General features: G+C 41.8%; 2 protein-coding genes across 4 annotated transcripts in view; both read right to left on the bottom strand.

The window, feature by feature from the left end:
• Positions 1 to 13,735, bottom strand: part of BEND2 (BEN domain containing 2) — a 31,703-nt gene extending 17,968 nt beyond the window's left edge. Inside the window, exons 1-5 of the mRNA XM_074572562.1 lie at positions 13,177 to 13,735; positions 6,245 to 6,388; positions 2,692 to 2,852; positions 1,446 to 1,517; positions 1,160 to 1,234 (exon numbers count right to left, since the gene is read on the bottom strand). Coding sequence (XP_074428663.1) covers positions 1,160 to 1,234; positions 1,446 to 1,517; positions 2,692 to 2,852; positions 6,245 to 6,388; positions 13,177 to 13,735 — 1,011 coding nt within the window. The remainder of the gene's footprint in view (positions 1 to 1,159; positions 1,235 to 1,445; positions 1,518 to 2,691; positions 2,853 to 6,244; positions 6,389 to 13,176) is intronic.
• Positions 13,736 to 22,290: 8,555 nt separating this feature from the next.
• NHS (NHS actin remodeling regulator) overlaps positions 22,291 to 26,607 on the bottom strand; it is a 266,848-nt gene continuing 262,531 nt past the window's right edge. For all 3 annotated transcript variants that reach the window (XM_074605639.1, XM_074605650.1, XM_074605627.1), the window contains one exon: positions 22,291 to 26,478. In XM_074605639.1, the coding sequence (XP_074461740.1) occupies positions 25,854 to 26,478 (625 nt within the window). In that variant the 3' untranslated portion in view covers positions 22,291 to 25,853. The remainder of the gene's footprint in view (positions 26,479 to 26,607) is intronic.

The following is a 26,607-nucleotide window of genomic DNA, read 5'->3' on the forward strand; positions in this document are numbered from 1 at the left end:
GAAAATACGTATGAGGCACGTGTCATCAGCTATTACTGCAAAAAACACACAAGGACATCATAACTATATGAGTCACAAAGAGGAAATGTCTTCAACTAACTAAAGCAATTTATTTTGTTGATCTACAGTATAACTAGGCAGAAAAATTTTTTGAAATACATATGTCTATGAAAAAAATTGCTAGATGGATTTGTAGTAGATAAAATTTAAAGCAATTTAAAATTCTATCAAAACTAACAGATTTCAGTATCATGGCTATCTTTTAACAAAAAATTGGATATCCTAGACAAAAGAATCTATAAATCTTCCCAAAATTTAGAAATATCTCAAGGAAGCACTAAAAGACCTTAAATCAGTGTGGACAATAAAGGCATTATTAAAAGGCTTCACACAGCCCTGTGGCAGATTTACTGGGAGGAAGGGATAACAGTGGGGTGAAGGAGATGAGGCTAGCAGGCAGCAAAAGAGACTATAGCTTCTCATTAGCACTACTTGCTACAGCATACATTCCCAGACTAATGGCAAGAATGTTAGTCACACAGTCTTAGTCAATTTTCTTCCACAGCATTGCTGAATATATGCTCAAGGCAACTTACGAGACATTAATACCTGTCTACAAACCACTCACAAATTATCCTCCCTTAAGCCTGGCCTGAATGTCTTTCACTCTATAGAATACTGTGATTCCAGAGTCACGTAAGTGCTCACCTGAATAAATACGGGATGCTTTTAATTTTCAGCGCACTGATTTTCAATCTTGACAGCTACTGCTTCAGAAGTCAAAAGCAAAGAACTCGCCAAAACAACACTACCAGGATTTTGGCACACTTTTGGCAAGTCTCATATACTTTCAAAAGCTGTGTGTGTATCACAGTCAGATCTTTCCCATTACTGTGAAGCCCCTCCCAATAAATGACTAGACTTTAAATTTTGTATTAAAGCTTAATATTTGAAAAGTATTCTTGCCAGCTATGGTGTGAAAAGTTCAGAGAATATGAAAAAGGAACGTTATTTTTGCATCAAAAATATTGAAGTGAGCAACCAACAAATGAACAACCAGAAAGGATGAAATCATAGGTTATCAAATATAGAATATAAATCTTCTGAAATTTAACTAAAATTGTTTAAATGCCATTTCAGAGATAACGAAAAGAAATACCTGGCAATAACTGAGGACCTCCATAAGAGTTTTCTGCTGATCTGCAGTGTAGGAAGCTTCAGATACAATACTCCCCTTTTTCATTAAAACAATTAAAAAATAAATAAATAATTAAAAAAATATATATACACAGACTTAGGATAACGCATTAAGCCAATAAACCCCAACTTCAAACCTCACATGTTATTTTATTCTACCCCAAAACATGCATCCTTTTCAAAGTCAGGATGCTTTCAAAGTCAAAGCAGCTTTTCAAAGTCAGTCAAACATAAGAACATGAACTTACACATTCATAGTCTGGTTCATACTCATAAATGACACCATCACTATCTTCATATTCTCCTTCCCTGGTTCTCATCTGGGAAATAACAAAGAACTTTTAATGCTTGTTTGATTAGTGAAAGAATTCAAAATATAAACCGCAGAGAGAACCCACTAGAAATGCAACTTGGACACTTTCAGCTGTGGTTATATTCCCTCCACAAAGGGTCCAAGAAAGTGAGACTTAACACAGCCATCTCATTTATGTGCCTGTGGTTATATGAACGCTCACCTCACTTTCGTTTTAAGACTCTCTTATTCTGGTTTAACGTAAACCTTTTGCGAAATTATATAATAATATGTATTTTTATGTGGTTATTCTAAGGCCAGAACTTTCTCATCTAACTATATATATACTCTATAGCCAGGCTTATGTAATTATGAGACTCCATGTAGATTTTTTACACTAATTTAAATACATCAATTTGAAAAAAATGTGTATTTATTTCAATGGGTATAACTCTGCACACAGAAGCTGTAAAAATATCTAAAAGATATAATTTACTTATTGCTTGAAAAGTGCTTTTAGACAGCAATCAACAGTGCCACCACCCGGACAATTATGATATTTTTCTTTTACTGGATGGGAGTAGTTCCTGTCCACCATACATCACGGATTTAATAAGCCTGTTGTTGTTTTGTGTGAGGTTTTTTATTTGTGGTTGATTTTTTTTTATTTTAATTAAGTCATCTTTAATCACGTCTTGTTTTAAAAAGGGTGGTTTGTTTTACAACTGGCAGAATTCAAGACAGTGGAACTGCTTTTATAGCATTAAAGACACCCCGACTGCTGGAATTTAATTAAATATGGTGATGTGAACTAAGCTTCAGACTGCCTCAAGTTAAAAATATATGTAGTCTGTCTTTGGACAGAATTGTCATGGAGGCAAATCCTTATTCAACATTAAGTTTCAACTCTTATTATCCTAAATTGCACAAAGAGATTTTTTACTGAAGAAATAAGAGCATCTACATGGGAAATTAGTATGTTACTCTCTGCTGCACATTAGCTGTTGTCATACACACGTACAGTATCCAGCAGAACAAGGTTTTACTCTTGCTAGAAGCTTCCATGCACTGCACGGATATCCTACCCACACTTCTTCACTGGCACATCATCAAATGAGCATACAAAAGTGAAGGAAAAATGACATTCCCAATAACATTGAAATTGGCCTCAAAACAAAGGGCTACTGTTTGGCAAAACATACCACATTCTGTCCCACTAGAGTAGGGGCAAGACGTTTTCTTTTATTATGTGAAAATGCAAAATCCATTTTTTCAGGGCTGTGAGCATTTCCTCTCTGCATACTTGCAGAATGGCTCACTTGTGATGCCACTTGTTCAGCTAGCACTGATAAGCCATCACTTCCTGGAAAAGTGGAGAGAAAGCAAAGCATATCAGCAGGTTTCCCACTGCATTAAACATTTCACTACAAAAAACATTCAGTCACCCATTTTTATTTTTTTTTTTTTTTTTACTTTCAAACTGCTTGGTTATTTGCAATTTGTTTACTAGCACATTATTAAACACTTACTAATCCAATTTATTTAGATCTGAAGTTATAAACTCAACTTAATATTCTTTCTTCCAAACTATCTCCAGCCTCCATTTCATTTGCCTTGTTTTTTGCTGTTGATATCTGTTCTCATTTTCATGTCCAAGTGTACAAAGTCACAGAATTCAAAACCCCAACAAAACCAGTTAACTGAAATTCAGGCAACACATGCACAATATAAGACACAGTACCCATTTGTTTAGTCCTCAGCTGTCCCTTCCCTACACTTACAGGGTCCCCTCCATTTTTGTCACTGAAGCACTGTGCAACATAAAAGATCCGCTCTAGGTATCTCATCTGTTGAGACAGTGTAGGTCAGGGGCTACCAAACATAAACGATCCACAAGTGGTACACAAAATGCCTCCACCTCTTGATGTATGGGCCTGGCACACAGTTAAAAAGCCATTACCATTCATTTGAGGTCCACGTAATTACCTTTTGAAGAATATAAAAGAATTTTCACAGTTAAAAGACAAGGCATATCTCAGCTGCCTAATCTGCTTGTCCATCATTTACAGGTTTCTACCTCAAACTTTCAGGAAAAGGCTACAGTACCTCTTTTAAAAAGAAATAAAAACACCATTAAGAGGGGAAGAAAAAACAAACAAACAAAAAAACCAAACCACCTATTTCCCTTTGAGTTCTATATATTTTAGCTACAGATGGGCTGTGCACTATATAGATAACAAGATATAGATAAGAGAAGATATTAAAAGACAAGTAAAGCTCAAGCAGCTAAAAAAGACCTTGGAAGGTTTCTGAGAAATAAGGACAAAAACCTTGCTGGCATAAAAAGGCAACACTAAGTCTCTATCATACTATCTGCTGTGAAGGTGCTTTTTGGAGCTTAGGCCAAGCTGAAAAAGTACGGCGGGGAAGTTTTGTGGATACCTTCAGTAGCTTCCTCCCAGGTAAAAGGGGCTGCATGAGAAAAGTTACAAGGGTACTACTTAATACTTTTGCAAAATAATGGAACCGATTTCACGGCCCAACTGGAAAGTAGAACTAGTATCTCAGAAATTAAGGAAGAGAAAACTAATCCAATGGGACAGTGACAAGCTAAGAGAAATACTGAAAAGCAAAGACAATCGCTTTTCTTTTAAGTGCTAGAAGAGGAAGGGCAAGGGGCAGACAGAAAAGTAGTAATATATTCAGTATCATAAGCTAGAAAAAAAGTTTTCTTTGCATCGAGAGCCCAGACAAATGTTGCAGCAGAGCTGACAGATGCCACCTAGGCAAGATCCGTGGTAATTTAGATTAGTGTAGTTAACATAATTTTGAAATCGCAATCAATAACTGAGTAACAAAAATACATATGCAATTACTTAATATTTGTTCTCTTCGGTGAAGATTAAAACCTACCTACCCTCCCACCCAGCTCCAGAGTTTGCCGCCTTACCCAGACCATGCCATCCCTTTGACCCCACCACAGCTGGTCTGTGTGGCTAGCATTCATCTCCTAGCACTAAGCACCCCCAGAACTGAGAGCCTGGGAGATGGCAGCAACTCTGTGGGTCCAACGCCAACACAGGCAAGAGGATATGTTGAAAGCAGAAGGGGTGCTGGGCAGCAGGACTAACACACTGGCACAATGTAGTCCCTCAAACTTCAGACACTTTCTGCAGGAAAACCAGAATGGCACTTCACCTGGAGAAACATTAGGTCCCTGGTTTAATTACATTTTAAACATATTATGCTTATGTTAAACTAAGCAACTTTTTTTTAGGTTTAGGCACAAGTACGATGACCTGAAAAAAAAAAAAGTGACAGCAAAAGTGGTACTGAGTTTGTGGGCAGAAATGTATAAGCAAAAAGCGTAACAGAAGTGTTCTGCAGCAGGCTGGGAGAAATAAAGATCTAGATCTGTATCTTAATGATGTTGAGCTTGCTCTGCCAGCTAAGTATCCGTAGGCAAGAAGATATGAGACGAAAGCAAAAGAAACTAGTTTGGACAGATTTGAAGAAGAATCAGATTTGAAGAAAAGGCACTGCCCTGCAAGTTACTAGCCTAAGATGGTGGTTGAATAAAAACAACCAGAGAGAATTTCAGTTCAAAGAGTTAAGTTCAACAGTTATATTCAAGATAAACTTCAGTCACGTTTTGGTCATACATCTCGGTATATTTAATTTTAACTAGACAATACCTAATGCTAACAATCTACAAAAGAAGCTGTAAGCCCAAAGATGGCAAAGCCATCTTTTACCTTTTAAAACACAATCACACCCACTCATCCTGATTCTTGTGTTGATAATGAAATGATTACTTATGTCCTGAAACCAAGGCCAGCAACTGTCTATGACAGTTTCTTGGGTAGGAATTTATTTATTTATTTATTTTAAAACAGAGAAAACCCAAAGTAAACCATACAAACTGTTCTCCTTTCCCAAATATTTTTTTAGACATAAATGTACAAAAAATTACAGTTTAATCTACTGTCAAGAAGTAGACCAAAAATATTAAAGGTTCTCGGAAGCACCTAACAACACTAGGAAACAGAAATGTAACTTGACTCTGATGAAGAGAAATACAGATGAGATTCTCTATGAAGTCAACTGGATGAATAAAAAAACCTAATACGTGCCATCACTTAGTTACAATCATTTTCCTTAATAACTTGGTAACACTGTTACTGGACTTACTAAATGCTCGAACAGCTATGATTAATTTTTGCCTGGGCCAGTGGAGAACTGGGTAAGATTTCTGAGAGACTTTGATCTTGCACCTTAAAATAAATACAATGAATTAAAGACAATCACCAAAGGCTACTTACAGCTAATAATTTATCACCTTAAACAACCATCTTACCATCATTGCACATAAGTATCCCCAGTGCTCCACTAAATTACACTAGACAGTTTATCTAAAAACCTCATTTTTTAGGTTAGGTTCTTCCATTACATTTATTTTCCAAATCACTTGCTAATTCATTCCTAGGTGTACTTACTTTATAAAAAGTAAGTCAAAAACTGTCTTTTTAAAACATAATATTTCAGCAGGTTCACAATAAAAACCTCTGAAGTAATAACTAAAAAGTTCCTTCTTTTTAAATGCATTGCCAAGCAATTTCCATAAAGTAGCTTTGTAATAAAATACATTTTAAAGATACGGGTAATACAGAAAGCATTCAAGACAGAAGCACTGAACATGGAGCATTAAAGCTATCTACTACCTATTAGATCACAATAAAAATGAAAAGTAATTACCATAGGCAAGTTGAGCCACATGGTGAACACTGTTTACTTCAGAGTTTTGTCCCATTGACATGCAGCTTTGTGTGGACAGTCCATTTTCTCCATGGTCAATCATCACTGCTTCATCATCATCCTCAACACTCACAGATACATAATCTGTTCGCATATGCAGAAAGAGAAACAGGTAAGACTAGACACCACTCTGCTATCAGATGACAACTGTAGTGCTTGTATCACGTCTAGCATTATTTGAATTGTACCACGGGCTAATTTAAAACCAGTTTCACCTTAGCAACTAAATGCAAAGTCACTTTTTAACACAGACGCTGAGGTTTTAACCTGCACTAGAAGGGCAGTGGCTTACTATTTCTTAGTTGGTGGTATTCGTGAAACTATTCAGTACCCAACTCTTCCTACAGTGTCCAGCTTCAACAGAAAGTTATAAGCCCTTCTCTATACAAGCACTTCTGAGAACTCTACTATTTACATTCAAGCATATGACAAGACATATTAATTTTGTTTTGAAATTTTACTTTCATAAATAAGAAATGCTTACTACACTTGAAACAAATCAGCCTACAAAACCTAACTGCATATTTGGTATGCAGATCAAACGAAGCATCGACTCCCAGTGAGATGCTGTGCAGAAACACCGAACGGCAAATCTCCAGTACCGAATTTTTTCCAATTAAACATACTACAGCACGAAAAAGAATGTCCTGGTTTTAGAATAAATGTATTATAGCTACATCTGGTGGTTTTGGGAGGGTAGGGTAGGGAGTGGAATTTATTTTTGATGAAACAAATTAACGGCAAGAATCATACCGTGAAACACCAAGTTAGGAAATAAAACTTAAATTCAGCCAGCACGCATGCATAATGACACACTAATGATATGAACACATGCCACATTTTCCACAGTATCTCTACCCTGTTTGGTGCACGGGATGGACTGAGCTCCTGGAACGAATCAGGGCTGTATGAGTGTAAGAGTGGTCTAGTTCTTTACTCTTATACAAACAATTCACTCCAAATCCTGCTCTCTTCCCTCTGTTCCAATTTCTTAAGAGACCAAAAGGTGGGAAAGAAACTGAATTCCACAGGTCATAAAGTTTTTCCTCTGGCCAGTACTCCCATTCTAATCCCTCCCAGAAGAAACAATACAGCAGGGTTTGGATTTGGCTGTCATCAGATTAGGAAAGACTTCATGAAATTGAGGGTCTCTTCAGAAACACCCATCAACTGTCATGCAATTGATAGCTATGTTTATAGTAGCTAATGAAGCCAACAAGCTAGTTGGGGCATAGCTGCCCTGCAAAAAGGAGTTTAGCCAAGCAGACATTACCCCAGATATGCCACTTAGGCTCAATGTATGAGAACAGTTCTTGGCCACTTTTAATTAGCTGTATGCAAGCAAACAACAGGACTACTCATGAACTTAATTTAGGCACAGCTTTTAGCAAAACGCTTCAGTGATGTTCACTGACTGAAGTTCATTGCAGGCTAACACGAGTTATTTGCATGCATTGAATTATTTAATGGCCTCACAGGTCCGAATTTTTTTGTTGACAATCATTTACTATTCTACCTACTTTGGGAGAGTTAACTGAGAGTCAGAAAAAGCACATGCAGAAGAAGCAGGTGGGAACAGAATCCTCTCTGCCAATTTCCCCAACCAGCATGCCAAGGTTATGTATGGCCTGACAAGTGCCCTACTTACAGCTGGGTCTCTGCTGCCCTGCAGTCATCTTTCTACCACTAACTAGAGGAAGTGACACAAGTTGTATGCTACCTGTGCAACCCTACAACGCACTGCATTTACTTGTATATTCATAATCTCTGCCACAAATCTCATGCCTCACTGGCCCACAGGAAATAAGGCAGGCAAACAAAGTCTACCTGACCAGCAACTGTATTGCTCAAATCTACAGCAGACAGAGCAATGGGTATAGAAGAGGATAAATTCTGTGGAACCAGCACGTAGCAAAGAAAACAGCTCCATTTGGGCTAGAGGAAGGCCAGCATGATTAGAAGTCAGGAGAGTTTCTACAACCGGTTGATACTGAAAGCAAAGTTCAGTCTCCCATACGCTGCACCACCCTCCCCTAAATAAGATTCAAAAATGAGAATTTCAAGAGCGCAGTGGAGTCTGGGCAGAAAGTGTTTCCAAAGTCTGGAGCTACAGCAACTCACAGCTGGAGGATAAACATATACCAAAGAGGAAAATACAGAAAGGGAAAACACCTCCCTTCCAAAAAAACATCTAATTAATTACAACACATTTCTTCAATGATGTAGAAGCAATGCAGCAACAATCACTAGTCTCTCAAAACATTTAACCTCTAAGATGGTGGTCAGGATCCTCCTCATCCCCAGGGCTTTTAACTTCTATCACCCATTGCTGAACATGGGTGTTCTCATATGGGAAAAAGAAATTATTCCCTCTTCAGAATAGCACTCTTAAATGGAGAATCAAGAAACTTTGAGATTAGAGAACACAACCTATTTCCATGGAGGTTTATCAAGATGACTGGTCACTGCGACAATAAGGAAAGCTGCTCCAAGAAGTGTAGATCCACCTGCTTTATACCAAGCACTTCTCCTAATGTATTCTAGTTGCCTTGCCTCTTAAGTTAGCGGACAAATTTAAATGTCTTTGCTGTAGATTGATTACATTCATCACCAAGAGAATGTCTGTTCTCAAAAACATTTTGTTTACAAGATTTGTCAACAAATATTAGCTAGTTTAAAAAGAATGGGGGTGGAGAAGCAGTTCTCATTTTGTAGTCCTATACTTGTCTTATTCAGGCAAGGAAAACAACATCACTACTGTAGCAATTCTTACGTGTAAGGACAACTTCATTCATTCAATTACAATCTTCACACCTTCAAAAACTTGTGACAAAAGAATTCCAGCTACTTACTCATAATCTTAAAAAAATTGGAACTTATTCCTGTAAGCAATTCTAAATAATTCTGATGCTTCTTAAAAGTGCTAGCAATATGGAGTAATACCATACATAGACCAAACAATATGAAATACATATCTGTCTCTCTCAAGTAGAAACCACAAACTGCCAGATTCTGCGATTAATTTTGTGTTCATGAAAAAAAATAAATAAAAATTAAGTCATCAAGGTATTTTCACTTGTGACTTGAATGAAGATGCAACTGCATTTCTTGTGCCAAGTTAATAATTTCATTGCATTAATTAACTCCACTGACACAAAATATCATGACATAGATATTTAGACACTTCCGGTAAGTCTTGAAAAGAAATTTTAAAAGTGTAATTAAGAAGATATTTTAGGTTTATATATTTCAAATAAGGCTTTCACTGTGAAGTGAATTACACATTACAGTAAGACTTACTAAATAAGCTGGTTTATCCAATCATTGGAACAAGTTATCAGTTTAAGAGAACTCTGAACTTCTGTTTGAAAACTGAAGTGACAATCATCTAAAGTTAGAAAACATCACCAAACTAATTTCCTTCTCAGACTCAGTGCATGCTCTGGGTTATTTGGTATAGACTATGGCTCATTATTTTCAGTTAGGCAGTAGCATATGCTATAATATAAGGTAGAGGTTCATAAAAGTTGCATTGTACAGAAAGACAGTTGTAGACAGAGCAGTGCTGTGAAATGACCAAATAAGAAAGCCACAACTGGAGGTGCTCTTTTTAATTTAAAAGCTACTTATGTTCACTGTTTAGAATTCTTTCACCAGGAGCTCTTCTTTGCCTCTGCACAAAATCACCAGGTAGCAGGTATTTGTAGTAAGTTAAAGGCACTTAAACTTGAGACCAGTTTTCATAATGATTTACATGCAAAAATGCCTAACTGCGTGTCTAACCCTGCATCAGAAGTTACATTACTATATTAAGTTACAGCTTCTTACGCAGCAAAGTAAAACCAAGCATCATAAGAAATTTATTTCCAATAACCAATAGAGAAATATATTTACAAGTCAATATGACTTGAAAATTTGCACTCTTCTTTGGAAACTCTGTCATTTGATCAGCATAGTCCAGCAACGAAATGATTGCTAATCTTTTTAGTACTGCTCAGTCACCTATCCCCAAATACTATAGTAGTACAGGCTTTGGTGAAAAGAGAAGAAAGAGAAGAAAAATGTGAAACAGAAGAATGAAAGACAATTGGACCAAACTGCAACATAGAAAACCTGATGGGGGGAGGGGGAAGACACCACCAAAATAATTTAGAGAGGGAAAGATGTTGATGTTAAACATCAAGAAATACTAAAAACAAGCAAACAAACAAACAAACAAAACCCCACAACACAAAAACAAAAACCCAAAACCAAACACAAACTCTTTCAAAGCCAGAGTTAAAAAGAAAAAAAACCATAAAAGCCCAAAAAATTCTGTAGCAAAGAGTTACATACCACGTAGCAAATCAAGCAAAGCAACCCTACCCAAACAAATAAAGGATATATCAAGGAACTTACCTGGGTTTAAACTAAGTCACAAAAGCAGAGCCAGCTAGCGCTACCTTGGACCACAACTAGATCCTGCTCTTTTTGCGGCCTGACACTTATGCCAACACGCACAGTGTCATGATGCCTTTCAGGGGTAGTATTATCCCATTCCAGCATCAAGTAATCATTTGCATATTAACACAATCCCATTGCAGACATAACAGAGTTTTAAGCACATTTCTGCATACTATGATAATCAAAGCTACGAGCACAGAAATACAACCAGATCTGATGCATCAGCTGAAGTCCGAAGACAAGCTGACACACAACTTTTCCTAAGTATTTTACTAATTAAATACACTACATAAGCCAGTGGGATAAGGAAGGACTCGTACCGAGTCAGACATTACCTGATGAATGCTCTCGCTTATTGAGGAAACAGAAATGTAGGTAACCACAAGGTATGGAATAATAAAGGGGAGGCAGATGAGAGAGCTGAAAGCACCAAGTAAATCCTATCCCAGGCTCTACTACAGAGTTCCTGGGGGCTGCTAGCAAAATCACTAAAACTAAACCAAACTTTTCACAGAAATCCAGTGTTTTTTCTTCATTTTCTAGCTCAGTTAAGACACATCTCTGTATTTCTGCAGACATGATCTCAATACTCCCAGATGGAACAGACAGCCATGGAAGCTCTGTATAAGACAGACAAACTAGATCTTAGAAAGATGCTTAAATGCTTCACACAGAAGAACTGGGTACCATCCACCTCAAGTTGCATCCTTGAAGGTAGCATACTTCTGATAATTTGGCCTTAATCTAGATAGGTTGTCAAACATTAGAGACACCAGCATACTCCACCAAAGATAAAATGCTTATCAACAGTCTCTGAACATCGAAACAATAGTTAATTTAGCATGATGTAGTCAGAATTTGCATGACTGGAATTTGCAACAGATTAAGACAATGGGATCATATACTGAGCACATACAAACCAATTACTATGGTAAGAAGCAGAATAATGAAACAAGATTTCCCGTGGTTTTAGGTCTCATATTTGGATTACTGAGATGCTAATAAGATCAAAACTCAAGGTAAAACAAGTCTCACAAACAGACCTCTGATGTTTAAGAAGATTTGAGCTCATACTGCACCTTGTGATGGATGAATATTAATAATGGCACCTTTTTTCTATTGCCAAGGAATTTCGAACAGTCTTAATATTTGTTAAGATTACCATGTTACAGACAAAGCCAGTCAGGAGATCAAAAAATTGAGGACAAAAGAGAATGAACGGACACCCAATGTATTACCCTGTACGTTTGCTTTATTACGAGTAAGTCAGGATTGCAATACTCCCAACCTTTCTACATCTCAATCCTACCCCTTTACTTCATGCTGACACGTGCGTAAATGCACAGTGATCTGGCCAAAGCCTAACCACACCAAAAATAAAATTATCTTTTAGCCAAAAAGCTCCCTGAACCATTAAGTCACATAAGGAAATTGGGCATCTGAGCAAGAGACAACTGGAACTTCTTGAGTGGGTCTGTGAGAGCAGTGACAAGCTAAACGAGCTTAAACTGCTGTGAGACTGTATAAACATTACTCCTTGGAAGGGCAGGGTGAAGTATGTAACTGACAGAAATATACTTCTTTTGACCCTAAGTACATGAAGCCCATATACCTCTTCAGATACAGAGGCTGCACTATGCATTATGTCTTCGAACGCAAAGATCATTAGGTCAGGCATCCCACTTTAGGAGCATTACTCAGCTCTGCTGGTACTCGGTTTTTGTACCTGAGTAACTGCAGCACTCGGGGACCTGCCAGGGCCAGGACACCGCTGTTCCACAGCAAAGTCTCAACGTTTTGCCACTACGCTCACCCGCCATTTGAAGACTAAGGAAAGCGAAACCTTTCCCCGCTGCAACCCATTCGGGCCGCTCGCTGTCACCCTCTGGCCCTACGCCATGAGGTAACCAAGCTGCGGCAGGGCCACGCTACTTCTTCCGAGCGGTAACTTCACCGAGAGAGTCCTGCTGCCGCCTCGCCCGCGGCACACCCCCGCACGGCTGCCCCTCTGCCCTCGCCTCAGCTGCGGTGAAGGCAGGAGCGACTCTGCCGCTCGGGAATACCCATCCCCGGGGAAAACCCCGAGGGCCGCGGACAACCCGGGAGCCCGCCGGGGGACGCACGCCCGGCTCCGAGAGGGAACGGCAGCCCCTCCTGGATCCCCGCTCCCGCGCGGACCCTCAGCCCCGCCACCCCCTCCGCGCGCCTCCGAGCCCCCACCGCCACTGACGCGTCAGCGACGGGCAGCAGCAAAAGCCAATGGCAGCGGTTCTCCGCGCCGGAACCGGCGAATAGCGGCGGGCGCGGTGGGCGTGGCTTGGCCGGCTCGGCGGAGAGCGTTGGGGCCGTTGCGAACGATGAGGGAGCGTTCTCCGCGTTCCGCCTCCCCGTCAAGCCTCCCTCGGGGGAGCGGCGGCCGGCAGCCTTACCCTCGGCGGACATGGCTTTGCTGGAGCGGCGAAGGAGCGCGCGGCGGCGGGAGGGGATCGGGTGGTCCTTCTCGGGCGGGTAGGGCGGCGGAGCGAGCCGGGGCTCCGGCACAGGCAGGTGTGGCCGGAATGCGGCGTTGGAAACGGAAGCGGCTTCTCCGACGTGAGCAACAAACTGTTTTGAAGCAGTGCGGCTGCGCGCTGGGCACGGCGGCGCGCCTGACAAACGGGAGCCGGGGGGCGGAGGCGGTGCCGCCCTTTCCTTCAGCCGCCCGCGCGCCCGCGGCCCGGCCCGGCCCGGCCCGGCCCGGCCCTCCGCTTCCTCCTGGGCGCCGGAGGTGCGGTGCCTGGCGCTGGCTCTCGCCTCCTGGCTTTCTCTGCCTTCGTCTTGGTTCCGTGGTGCTGCAGCATTCCCTGCTAATCGAGGCCTGGCTGGGGGCAGTGGGTTCGGGTTTGTGCAGGCTCCTCTGTCCCCAAGAGGATGGAGGGCCGCTGAGCTGCTCGCCGCGTCTCTGCAGGAGGGCAGAGCTGTGGGTGACTTCGGGTCTGGCCTCTGCATTCCTCAGACTGTAGAGCCTCTTGTGCGGGCCGTGCACAGCCCTAGGTTTCAGCATGCAGTCATGTCTGGTCATCTTACCACACCCATCAGATTCGGTTTGGGATCGTCGCAAACTACTAGTTGGAATGGGAGGAATCCAGTCACAGAGGGGTATTAATGGCTGCAAAAGGTCGTCCTCAGAATTTTAACTGTACAAAATCGGTTATCAGGGCTGCAGTTCAGACAGTTACACCACAGGCCTTTGGGAGGGACAAAATGTAGAAATTTCAGTCTCACCTACCTATATTAATTATTTTTTGCTTCTTGCCCTATCCCTACCTCCACCTCTATACAGCAACCCCTTTTTTGTTAATTCAGTATTGGGGATAGGGGGGGTCGTCAAGGCCAGGACACCCTGCCCAGACGTCCCCTCAATGTTCTTACACTCCCCACTGGAGACACAAGGACATCTCTGGGGGGATATGTTTGGGGAGCGATTGGAAGAAGATCCAGGGTGGTGATGGGACCTTATCTGCTCATGGCCTGGGGCAACGAAGTGCCCTACGGCAGACAACCTGCAGGACAGAAGCACAGCTGGGCATCACCATGGAGATACTAAAGCAAGGTAACAGAAGGGCCATCCCTGCAGGTCCAGCTAAGATCCCTAACAGGAGGTGAAAGAGATGTCTGGGAAATGCTGTGCAAGGAGGGGGGCTGGTGTGCTCCTCTCTGGTTGTATCTTCAATTGTATAACCTAATATTCACCCACTGAAAACTGGTCTGCACACCCACAAAGCAGCACTGAGAGAATATGGCGGGGGGAGCCCAATTCACACCCTGTCCCAGCTACTCCCAGGCCCATCTCAGGGGCTACTGGCCCATCAGAGTTCCTTCTCCATGTGTCCAGAGGAGCACAGGCGCACAAAAGCAGTCAGGAACCTTAATTAAGAACTAAATTTGAGGAACAACCAACCTGCCCAGGCCCCTCTCAGGGCTGCCCCAGCAGGGCCTCATGGCCAGCATCCAGGTGTGAAACCCACCAAATGACTCAGCACTAGAGCACCTTTTGGACTGAGAGGGGGTTGTTGCCTAGAGGTATGGGAGATGTTACAGGGGAAGAGCATTTCAGCGTTGCACAGGACTTACTATGGGACGTTTAGGGGAGGAACCGGAAGCAGGGAAAAGGATGAATTGAGGTGAATTGGGGAGGAACAAGTGTAGCGTCAGATTTCTTTTAATCTCTTTTTATCCTGGGATGAGAGCTCTATTCTGCGCATGTGTGTGTGTGGAGGAGTCTGAGTGCAGCACTGGAAGCCAGACCACATGTCAGAGGGCCCATGTGCCCGTGGTGCAGCAACTGGAGTGAATGCAGGTGTGCAAGTGAGTGTGCGAGCACTAGTGAAGGTCAAGCTGGACTGCCCAGCCGGTAGGTGAAGTGGCTTGGCAGCCAGGGGTGTCTCTAAGGGTGAGACCATGGGGCAGTTGGCTACTGGGAACCAGGGGATCCCTGGCCATGTGCCAGAGAGACCGTAGGGTCGGGAGAGGTTCAAGGGGTGAGGGTGAGCATGTGTGTGTCTAAGGGCAGGACCAAAGGGTGGTGGCTACTGGGGGATCAGGATGCCCTGGCCAGCACTGGCTCTGTGAGTGGCTGTGTGTCTCTAAGGATGTGGCCATGGCAGGGATGGCTGTTATGGACCAGGGGAGTCCCAGCCAGCTCTGCATGTTTGGGAGGCAGGGGGCTGAGATGGCCTGTGCCAGAAACTGCAGTGGGGCTGTGGCCTCAGGGACTCGTGTGCCAGCAACTGGGGAGTGAGTGTCTAAGCCTAGCTGCTGGAAGGATCCACATTGGTCATACATGTACGTGCTTATATGTTTTCTCACTGGTGAACCTCCAACCTGCACAGCTGGAGAGGGAAGCAGGATGAGGCTGTTGGTGCTGTCTGTGTTTGTGTGAGGGGAGTGTGTGTTTGTGATCAGTGTGGCTGGTCACATATATATTTACATGTGTGGTGTATATGTGTGCTCTTGTGTGCCTGATGGGAATACACCCTCAGCCTTGCTACTGATTGAACCTGTGGGCATGGAGCTGTGGCGGCCTCACCTCTCTTGGGTGTAGAATCTGGCACAATAGATTTTCCTCCGACATGTGTTCTGTTTTTGAAGTTTAAAGCTTATATCTGAAAGATTCAAGGCAGACAGAACTACTAAAGATTTAAAAGCTGATAGCTGTATTGATGAGAAAGGCATAATGGCTACATAGCGTGCAGATAATTGCTTATCTGTCAGAAAGCTTGTGTAAGAATTACACACATATATAAGGATTATTTTTAGTCATAGAGCATTTTGAGAGAACCTGAAGGATTAGTCAATGCTTCCTTTATTACTTTCCAGTCTTTAGCAGGTTTTAAAAGTCTTTTCTCTCTTTGACATAGATAGCAAGGTGGAAGACCTTGGTAGATAGCACGCTGCAAGACCAGTGTCTACAAGCCCCATCTTGAGCTGAATCAGTGCAGTACATCCAATTTCTTGCATAAGTTTCTTCACCAAAATACATCAGAATTTTCTGATGCTTTCCAGTTAAAGTACTGGACTGAAAGATCACCGAGTAAGCTAAGAGTTTCACTTTTCCATAAAGCTCAGGCGATGGGAGAATGCCTGAGTAATAGGGAGCCCAGCCAACAATGCTGTATTCAAAACCAGCTTTTATCTTCCCTTTATTTTTTTCTGCAGAAACAGAGGAACTTTTTTTTTTGTGAGAGGTCAACATTTTGTATGGATATAATGAAGCAGTCCCTGAAAAGAATGATTTGGGAACAGGTAGATCTTGGGAGGCCACAGAGACTGAATGGGTTACTGAGACACAGACTTGGTGAAGTACCAGAAGTGAGGGACAGAGAATACTGCTGACTGTGGAAAGGAAGCACTCAGGGCAAGGATACAGATATGTTGGGTTTGAAAGGAAACTGGTTGAAAAATTTTGTTCCTTATCTGATTGCCGTAGTCTTATGGGACAATAGTATTTGGAGGAGCTAAGAGAAGGTATTGAAGGTAGGCTAAGACGGTCTTTAGGAAGTGAAGCTAAATTAAAAGGAATGATCCGATATACTAGAGGCTGTAACGTCTCTGTTCTGAGCTACAGCATGCTGTTTTAGAAAGTCTTGTCTTGAAGATATAAAGTGGTAGGCATTTCTCTATATTTCTACAGATATTGTTTCAGTGGCGTACTAATTGTGTAGAAGGCAGGAGCATTTGAAAAGAAAACTGAAGGAAGTGGAGGTAGGTGGGATGTTGTTATAGGGAAAGGAGTCAGCTAATAGTTAATGCATTTGAATGCAGAATAATAGTTTCAGGAGTGGGAAAACCTGATTTACAAAGAATTTATTTTTCTTGGATCAGTTTTGACTGTATATTTCCTGGAATTAATTTGTTGGCCGTCTTTCCTGGTACTTATGGTTCTTGGATCAAATAAAATAAAAAAATAAGTTTACCTATTTTATCTGTTTCTGTAACGTCTTCATTTCAGGTTTGAAACTTGGCATTTTGTAGTGTTGGGCTTTTCAAATGACAAGTGAAGTTGTGAACTAACTCCAGTTACACACTGGTCTTCATAGATCCCAAAACTTGTTTTGGGCATTGAGTTGAGGAAAGTGACAGAAATTGCAGCCTAAATTTACATTATTATGATTTGTTTGATGGTTCAGCTGGCTTGGCAGAGTGAAATGCACAGAAACAGATCATAGTATTAGGATAATATGATTTAGCATCAGTACTTAGAGGGTATCGTCTATATTTCATTCACTTTGCTCTGGATCAGCACTTAAATTATCTACCAAACCCAAGAAAACTGTGAAAGTGTGAAGCCTGTCCTGGTTTGAGGTAAAACAGAACCAATTTTCTGTTTTGTAATTTTACTTTTTAGCTGGGCCTCTTCTAACTGACTAAACTCTGAAATTAACAGCGTATTGTTCAGAAACTGTTCACTCTCAGAGTGATAAGACCTGATTATACCAAGGAATGGTATGCACAGAGGCTCTTGCTTAGACTTATTGCTGTAACAACCAAGGCCAGCTAACTCTGTTATTTCCCTTGTTGGAGGGTTGGAAGCAGAAAAGCATAGAGGGGTCACACCTGTAGGGGGGAGCAGACAGGACAGGTGACCCAAAACTGACCAACAGGGGATTCCGTCCCATCTGCCCCATGCTCAGTATAAAAGCTGAGGGATCAAAGGGTCAACTCTCTTTCTTCAATGGCCGACCAAGGTCCGAGGAGGACCCTGTCGGTTGGTCTGCTTTTGATCCCGATCCGAGCATTCCTGACTCCAGATCTGGAATCCAGCTCCTGTCCATCGCTGACTCCAGTCTGGGACTTTCCCTGTGCCTTCTGGTGACGTGATCATCATCCTGAGCGCTGGATACAGTTTTGTATATATTGTATACTTTAAAAATTATTTTTATTTTATTTTATTATTATTTATTATTTCATTATTTACTAATATTTTCATTAATTTAGTTCTTTTTCTAAACTCTTAAAAACTCCTTTTCCTCTCCTCTCTTTGGGGGGGGTGGGGGGGGTGGCATCTGTTGTTCTGATTGGCCAATCCGGCCAAAACCACAAGCCCAATCTAGAGAATTCATTTTTGAGGCGCTACCATTCCTAAATGGTCATAAAGACATTTGTTTTCATTACACATAATGAAGAAACTATGTAAGGGGTGTCCAACCGCTGCTGAGCAAGCCTTTAATGAATATCACAAGGAGGTACTTTTTAACAGGAGAACATTAAAGGATGAACACTAAATACTAGTAATAATGTAATAGTCCTGTGCCAGCCTTTTAAATATATATAAATAAACTTGACCACTGAGGAACTGAATGCCATGTTCCTACAGATTTTTAATGTCCTTTACTCATAAAAATGTTTTCAGCTGATGATATTTTTTCAGCTTTGGAGGATTGTAATAGAACTAAGCCACCCGACCTAGATTCAATGTGGCTTGTTAACAGAGTGGCCAAGCCGCAGGTTCAGTCATGCTAGTTAATTTTCTCATTCTCAGTGAAAACCGTAGTGTGAATTTCCACAGAAAACTCATTGGATGAATGCTTATTTTGTAGATATGTGGTTTTTGAGTGATACAAAAAAGAGCAGCCTAACGTTAAATAAAACTGCTGCAAAACGGTTATTAGAGAGCAAGGCTTCTTGTATTTGTTCAGGTGCTATTAGCAAAAAGTATTCTTTTTCTGCCTCATTAGAACCTCACTGCTAGGTATGGAGAATGTTGCTGCAATAAGGATGAACACTCTGAATTAACCTATGAGTTGATCAAGAAATGGCATTTCCTTGGCCTTTGTTATTCTTCTTTTGGGACTGAGGGAGCAGTTCCTGCCTCTCCTCTCACCCCAGCTGAAGATGCCAGTGAACTAAACAGGGAGCTGTAGGGGCAGTTGTTTCCTAACAGGAATAGCTTATGGTTTACAACCTTTTTGTGAATTAGCAATAGTAATAAGTATTTGTGTCAGAACTCAATATCTTCTGTTAAAAAAAATAAAAATAACATTGGCAGCAACCTATTTAGAGTGAAACTGCATGAGAGCTACCACTCCTGCCCATGATGCTGTTACTACCATTGCTGGTTTGCAAAGCTTTTTAATTTGTCTTCTAAGAAAACAGTAAACTTCAGTGAGAACGCCAGCATCTGTTATAGGATAAATTTCTCTTAACATTGAGTAGTTTTCTGATTTTCCAGCTCTGGGGAAGTTTAAATGGCAATGCATGTGAATCTAGTGGGAAGGACTATATTTAGCTGTTTACCTGTTCTGTTGTCCTGACCTTGAGCCTATATTGGAGAATATGGATTCCTTATGAATACATTTCCTCAATTTTCTATTTGGGGAGTACAGATAATACGATGTAAACCCTGTCCCATTCATACTGAAGTAATTAAAGACAGACGGCTTTGTTCAGCAGAGCCGGATAACTTGCATCAAGAAGGAAAACCTATTGAAGGATTCTTATGACCAATAATGTTGGGCTCTAGAAGAGTTTCAGGAGAACGCTAACGTGCCGGTAGTTAAAAATACAAATGGGACAAGCTGGGTAATTAAAAACCTGTCAGCCTGACTTCAATCCCAGGAAACTATCAGAACGTTTAATACATGCTTCTGTCACCACGTAAAGAATTAAAGGAGGGGAATATAATTAACGCAACCAAAAATAGGTTTATGGAAAACAAAGTCTGTCAAGTAAGTGCCCATAGAAACATGGGTAGGAATCAGTAGTAGGGTCGCAGCCAGAACTCGTCTGCCCTCTTGCCAGGAAAGACGCTTGCCCCAGGGCCTGGCGAGCCCCCCCATCCAAACAAAGGTGCCGAAACACCTTTCCTTCTCTTGCCTGGTACTGGAGGTGCTGTTGCCTTCCCAGGCGTCCCCACCTGAATGCCCCTGGGCGCTGTGCTTACCCCCGGGACTGCAGAGGCCTGAGGGGCCGCCAGCCTGCCTCTGCACAGCCGTCTCTTCCAAACGCCCAGTGTGATAACGGGGGTGCCCGTCGCGGAGAAGACACACGGCTTGAGTTGAAGACTGTGACATTACAACATCAGCCCTGGCCATTGCCGTCCTTCGCTAGGACAGCCCGATGGCCAGCAACCTGCGGGGATATTGGGGGCTCAGGGGCTGCTCTCCCTGGGGGGCAGCCCGGCAGCTGCCTTCTCTCCTGCCACCCGCTGTGCAGGGCTGCACCAGGCAGGGGGAAGGACCAGGTGCCAGGAGAAGATGGGTGCCTGCAAGCTGGTGATGATCCCTTGCTTCCCAGACCGTACCCATGTTGCACAGAGCAGCAGACAGATGTGACCAGCAACGTTCCCGAGAGCAGGCACTAACAGTACTTGCAATGAACGTCTGTGCTAGTCCCCTCTCTGAAACAGGGTTTCTGTTGTGGATCAGTGCCTCCATTAAGCCCGACAAAAGCTCCAGCAAGAGATGGAGATTAAGAAATGCCTCTCACTTACTGCCTCAAGGAGGACCCCACTGGGTTCCACGTGTGGCCTGAGTTGCCAAGTCTCTGAGAACAGCATAGGAAGAGTGCATAGGAAGATTTGTTGGGCAGGGGTCGAATTCCACTCTGGGGAGAAAGTGCCAACACTTTCAATGTGGCACCTAAGTTTTAACACCCATGTGCTTTATTATTCTCCCCCCAAAAAACCCAAAACCTGTAACTCTTCCCCTGCATGGTTATATACGTCCTTATATATATACATATATACACAGCATGGTGGGATTCTTTGCTGAGAAGCAGGACAGTAAAACCTGAGAAGAGCTTGTATACACAGTGACACTGCTTATAGTATCTAGTTTATATTATCACTGGAGGGGCCTGATGGTGGTATGACATATATACATACCCAAAGGTACACACTGAAGCCCGGATTTCACAGACTTAGAAAAGTCACTGTCTTCACATATGTTGTAAATAGTTACAATTATCTCACTTTGTATATATAAAAAATTAATGGGTATATTTCATGTAGTCTAATGTTTCGTCTTCTCTTCCATTGAGCATGAAAAAACTACACTGGCGTACAGCGGGCAGATGAAAACCAGCTTGTGCCTGCCTCTACGGGCTAAGCTCTTCCTACGGATCTTGCTTATCTCTATTTCTGGATTGGGAAAGGCACACAATCCAACAGGAAATGATCTACATAATCATTAACTGCTTGACCATCTGGTTAAACCAAATGTTACATGAACTGATTCCCACTTGGAGACTACTCTAGCACCACACCCAGCGGGACAATCCTCATATCCTTGCAAAGCAGGATTGCAGATAGCTCAGCAGCACTCCCCAGACCGGATTTTTTTCCACTCACTCTAAGGCACCAGACCTGTGCATCTCAGCTTTTTTTTTTTTTTCCCCATACGCGTTTTTTTAAATACCAAGTACGGTGTTGCAAAGCTACCGACAAAATGAGAGCTGAAACCAAAGTTACACGATGAGCATCTTCCCCTCCCATTTTCCTGCAGGTATGCAATTTTTGAAGAGACATGCAGAGGCTATCATTTAAACCACTTAGCTTCCGTGTCATGACTTCTCTGCCTCCTGATAACCATTTTAAAATAAAGTGTTTGCACTTCTAAGTTTGCGTTTGAAATTGATGGCCTGCCTTTTGCCCACAGCTTGCTTTATCTGATAAGGTTCAGTCACTGGGTTCTATACCTTGGATCTGAAGTGCTGCAATTCGTTTTGTTTTCCAGCTGAAGACAAAGTAGCCGTCTTCCTACTGTTATTCATCTCAGCTTCCTATCTCTTACCTTTTTCTTACATATAAAAGATGTGGGGCAAATTCAGCAGTCTATATTCTGGCAAAATTGTACTTGTGGGGGAAAATGCACTTAAAGTCAATGACAGTTTGGATATAGATTTCCCCTGACTCCGTTTATAAAAAAATTTAAGTTGAAGAGAAAACACGATTTATTAGTTTGAAATGTGTAACGGACTGAGACTTACCTTTGGAAATAGCATACTTGTAGTTTGTAGATTAGATTTCCCATTTCATTACAAGAAAATACAGAGAAGGTGTGATTTAATTGCAGTCACGTTTATTTGCAGTTTCTATACACACTTTCTAGGTAATCAAACTTTTCTGACACATTTTTTGAGAGGGGTTCACAATGAAACTGTCACCGTTTTTACTAAAAATAAATACAAGACTTAAAGTGTTGCACAGCTCTAAAATATACAAAGGCTTGGATTTAATGTAAACTTTGAAAACATTTTACAAAAGAAACCATCTTTGCAACGATTTAAAAAGTTCGTATTTACAAATATTACAAAAATACAAAATGGATGCAAGTCCATAAACCATTGTCTTTTCTGCCAGCATGAACTGGTGCTAGTACCAAAATAGTTACACTGTAACCTTCTTAATTTTTTTTTTTTAAATTCTTTAAGTCATAACCTACAGTATTTCTCTATCTGCCACCATTGCAGCAAATGCACTCAATCACTGACCTTTGGCAAAAGCAAACATATGCTTTATTTGCTACAACTATTCCATGTCCTCTATGATGCCACAATTAAAAAAAAAAAAAGAAAAAAAAAGAAAAGTGGGAAAATGTTATTTTTCAGAACACACAGCTGTATAACTTCAGAAATCATTTCCACAACATCAGTGCAAACGATGGAACAGTAGGTTGAAATCACGGTTCAGCAGTTACCTGATGCATGAACTGTACCCTGTCTCAAGAGGTGAGTGATGTTCCCTTCGCTCTACAGGTTGTCCTCCAGCGCCTTAATGGCACTTGCAACACTGCAGGGGTCCCTGCCACTTGTTTTCCTCTGATTCCCATGTTTTTTATGAAATCTTTTCTTCAAAGTGGATTTAGGATCTGTCTTTACTTGGGTTTTAATCTGCTAAATATAAACTAGTAAATGAAACAAAAGAAGGAAGACTATATTTTAATGGGATTGTTCTGTGGCTGTTTCGTATGTGAAGTATTGCCTCACCATTCCAGTCAAAAATATTTTTGTAGTGTATATATATATTTATTTATGGTCTCTGTGAAATCATTGATTGGTAATAAAAAGTGTTATCATCAAAGTCAATTCAGCTATATTCTCTTTGCAGTTATGGTAACTCAGGACTATTAAATATATTGTAAAAGTGCTCCTGGTAAAATTTTTAAGGAAAATGACTGAAGATGACAAACCAAGGATTTTCTGCCCAATATTCCTTTACTCATGTCCTCCCAAAAGTGGTTTGTTATATGCTAAACCTTTCCTCTTAAAACATCCTCATTCATTCACTTCACTTGTGTTCAGACTTTTTTTTCTTAACTAACCTGCTAACGTCATTAGCCTTTTGTTTCCCAAACCTTGCTCCCATTACCTTTTTGAAAACTATTTTAGACTTTTAGATTATTTAGACTTCCTGAATGTGCAGCCCTTCAGCTGATGGACCACCCCTCCTCCCAACGCACGTACCACATGCACAGCGACTCCACCTCGCACACCGAACGCAACCAGGCTACGCAGGAGGACGGTAGGAAACCCTGAATAATATATTTCTTGTGGTAAGTGCTAGATGAAATCAGACGTGAACCTTGTGGGGAATAATGTTGGGGATTTTTTTAAACCATTCTGACTTGCTCAGATTCTTTAAAACCGTAACAGTTTTAGGTAGAACCTTCCTCTTTAAAACACGCCCTGCCTGCTTTTAAAAACTCTCAGCTGTTGCATTACATGATTAAAAGCAAAAAAAACTAGTAAAAACCCATTTCACACATCCCGCTTCCCTATCCTTTACTTATGCTTAAAGCCAGCTTTTAGTTGATTTCTTTAGTACCAAAGTACACTCTTTCTGCCATCCTACTCCACCTGTCCCACCACACACCACATTCCTCCTCGCACTATTTTCTCTGCACTAACCTTTCCTCTACTCCAAACCATATCCTACGGCAACCAACACCAACTGCATCAATTTTGGACAAAGAGGGCCCTCTTCTCCGAGTAGCATGGACGGGGCTACATCAATGGAAACCGTGGTGGCCCAAAGCCCAAAGGAGAATCAGGCCTGTTGGTTTTCTTCTGCTTAAAAATTAAAAGTATAAAGCGACTCACGGGTTAAGTTTTAAAAGTACATGTTCTTGCAGTTTTAAGACGAGAAAATTCAAGTAACTTCAAGTAATTCAGCTTTTATTTCCCTGCCTTCATTTGTATCAAAGCAGCTGCTTTGATTTATCTCCTTTCCCACCCCACCCCAGTCCCGTACCCTGTTCCGCGTTTCTGGTAAACCCAGACAAGATCCCAACTGTACGTGGCTGGCACAATGAACCGGAGCTTTCCCCTTCCCAGCTCAGCAATGAATATAAATAATGCGTACACATACCTAGTTCCCAGCTACGTTTTCACAGTGTCATTTTTGTAAATATTTAGGTAGCATGAATCTCATCAGCACAAAGAGAAAGCTTCACTGAAAACTCATCGCGGATATTTACTGATAAATCGAAAGCGCTTCTTGCATGCTTATAATTTATTTGTTTCCTTTACGAACCAGAAACTAATTGTGTTTAAAGATTATAGTTACCAGGTTATGACCGTGTTATGCATCCCAATAGCTTAATAGGAATATGAAAGTTAAGTACTATTTCTTCTCGCATCTCTCCTCTCTGAAGCAATCTCTGCTAGAATAAAGGCCCAGGGGAGGCTGCGGGATGGGACCCTTTGGGGCTTTGCATCAGATACGACTTCGTTCTGTCGGAAGCACGCTCACCTTCCCCACCGATCCTCACGGTAACCCTCCCAGCTGCACTTTCCAGTTAGCTGCTTCTTCGGAGCTGCCTTAGAAAGACAAATGGTTACTTTAATCCCACCAGAGTCAGCCTTTCCATTTCCCCACCTAAGGCGGAGAATTCCTCCTTTCCACTGCTCAGTGTCGTCCTTCAGGCTTGTCGCCCTGAATGTGGTTATCGGTGGCCATGTGAATTTCTTATGTTTGATATGAAAATGGTATTCACAGAATACAGTTATTACATTTGACTTCTTTTGTCTTCTATAAACAAAGTTGTTATGCAGTAAATTGTTTGCCACATGTCCACTTTTTTGATAATTCTATTTACAAATTTTTATCAAAAATATGGTATTTACATATGTTTTCTTAATTTCTTCTAAATTTTGTTTCAGCTCATTTTAGTGTAGAAAAATACCAATCCTCAAGAGCATTTTCTTTTTTTTTTTTCTCCCTAGGGAAGCACTACAGTGAGGGATTTGTTTCTAGATGGGCAGCTTCTGGAAAAAAAAAACCTCCAAAAGTCACTTTTAACTCTATGGAAAGTGTATAACCATGAAATCTACAGTGACAACGGAAATGAGAGTGGGACAAACCAAATGAAACTAAAAGAAAACAGACCAGACACTGCATATCTTCCTACTTCAGAAAATGTAACTTAATAAATAGCTACAGCCATAGTCCTCTGTTTCCCCAGCGTCTTACAAACACAAACACATTTAAGCATCGATATTGCCCTGCGATTTTTTTCCTTTTTTTCTTTTTCTTTTTTTTTTTTTGACTGCTACAGCATTGGCCTCTTATATTCACATCCTTACAGAGCCCGTGGGAGTGGTGTTGGCAGCCTGGCGCCCGCACAGCCTACGTTGAGCTCTGAGAAGACCGATCGTCGTGGGGGCTGCCGTCCGAGTTCTCCGTCTCTCCTTCGGAGATGGCCTGCATCGGTGTGTTGTACAGCCTGCACCGCACACTGTACCTGCTGCTGCTGGCTGCTGGGGGCGCGCGGGACCGCCCCACTCTCGAAGATGCCGACATGGGAAAGCTCTTGGAGGAGAATCCTTCTGCGTTGACCCTGGGGGAACAGGGGGAGAGCGGAGACGATGCATCGGGGCTCACCGCGGGGGGAGACTCCTCTAGGCTTTGAGGGGCATCCACCGTCAGCTCTCCGGGAGACTTGGGCAAAATAGGACTTTTCAGAATTTCCGTGGCGGACATCCTGTAGCTGGAATCGGATCGGCTGCCCTTCTTAAGGAGCAGTAGTTTAAACTCCTCGTTGGATGTGTTGGACTTTTTGGCATTCCTGTATATGAGCCCGGGGGACCTCTGACTGCTTATGGGAGTGCCCCCGCTGCCGGCCGATGGCACATTGCTGGCAGGCAGCGTGCTGCTGGTGGGGGGCTGGCTGCTAGTCCCAGATGAACCTCTCAACCTGTTTCTTACAGCAAGGTCTCCAGAATCCTTTCTCCCGAGAACTTTCCTTTTTGATCTGTATAAACACAAAGGAACACTCCTTCATACATTATCTTTGTAGAATAACACTTAATGCTGGTCTGGAGTTTCACAGATTGACCGTGCTTTCATATTAGCTAGAGTTCTCGTAATTCCTCTGTCAAAC

This window comes from Larus michahellis, chromosome 1 (assembly GCF_964199755.1).
Source record: "Larus michahellis chromosome 1, bLarMic1.1, whole genome shotgun sequence".
Taxonomy (NCBI): Eukaryota; Metazoa; Chordata; class Aves; order Charadriiformes; family Laridae; genus Larus; species Larus michahellis.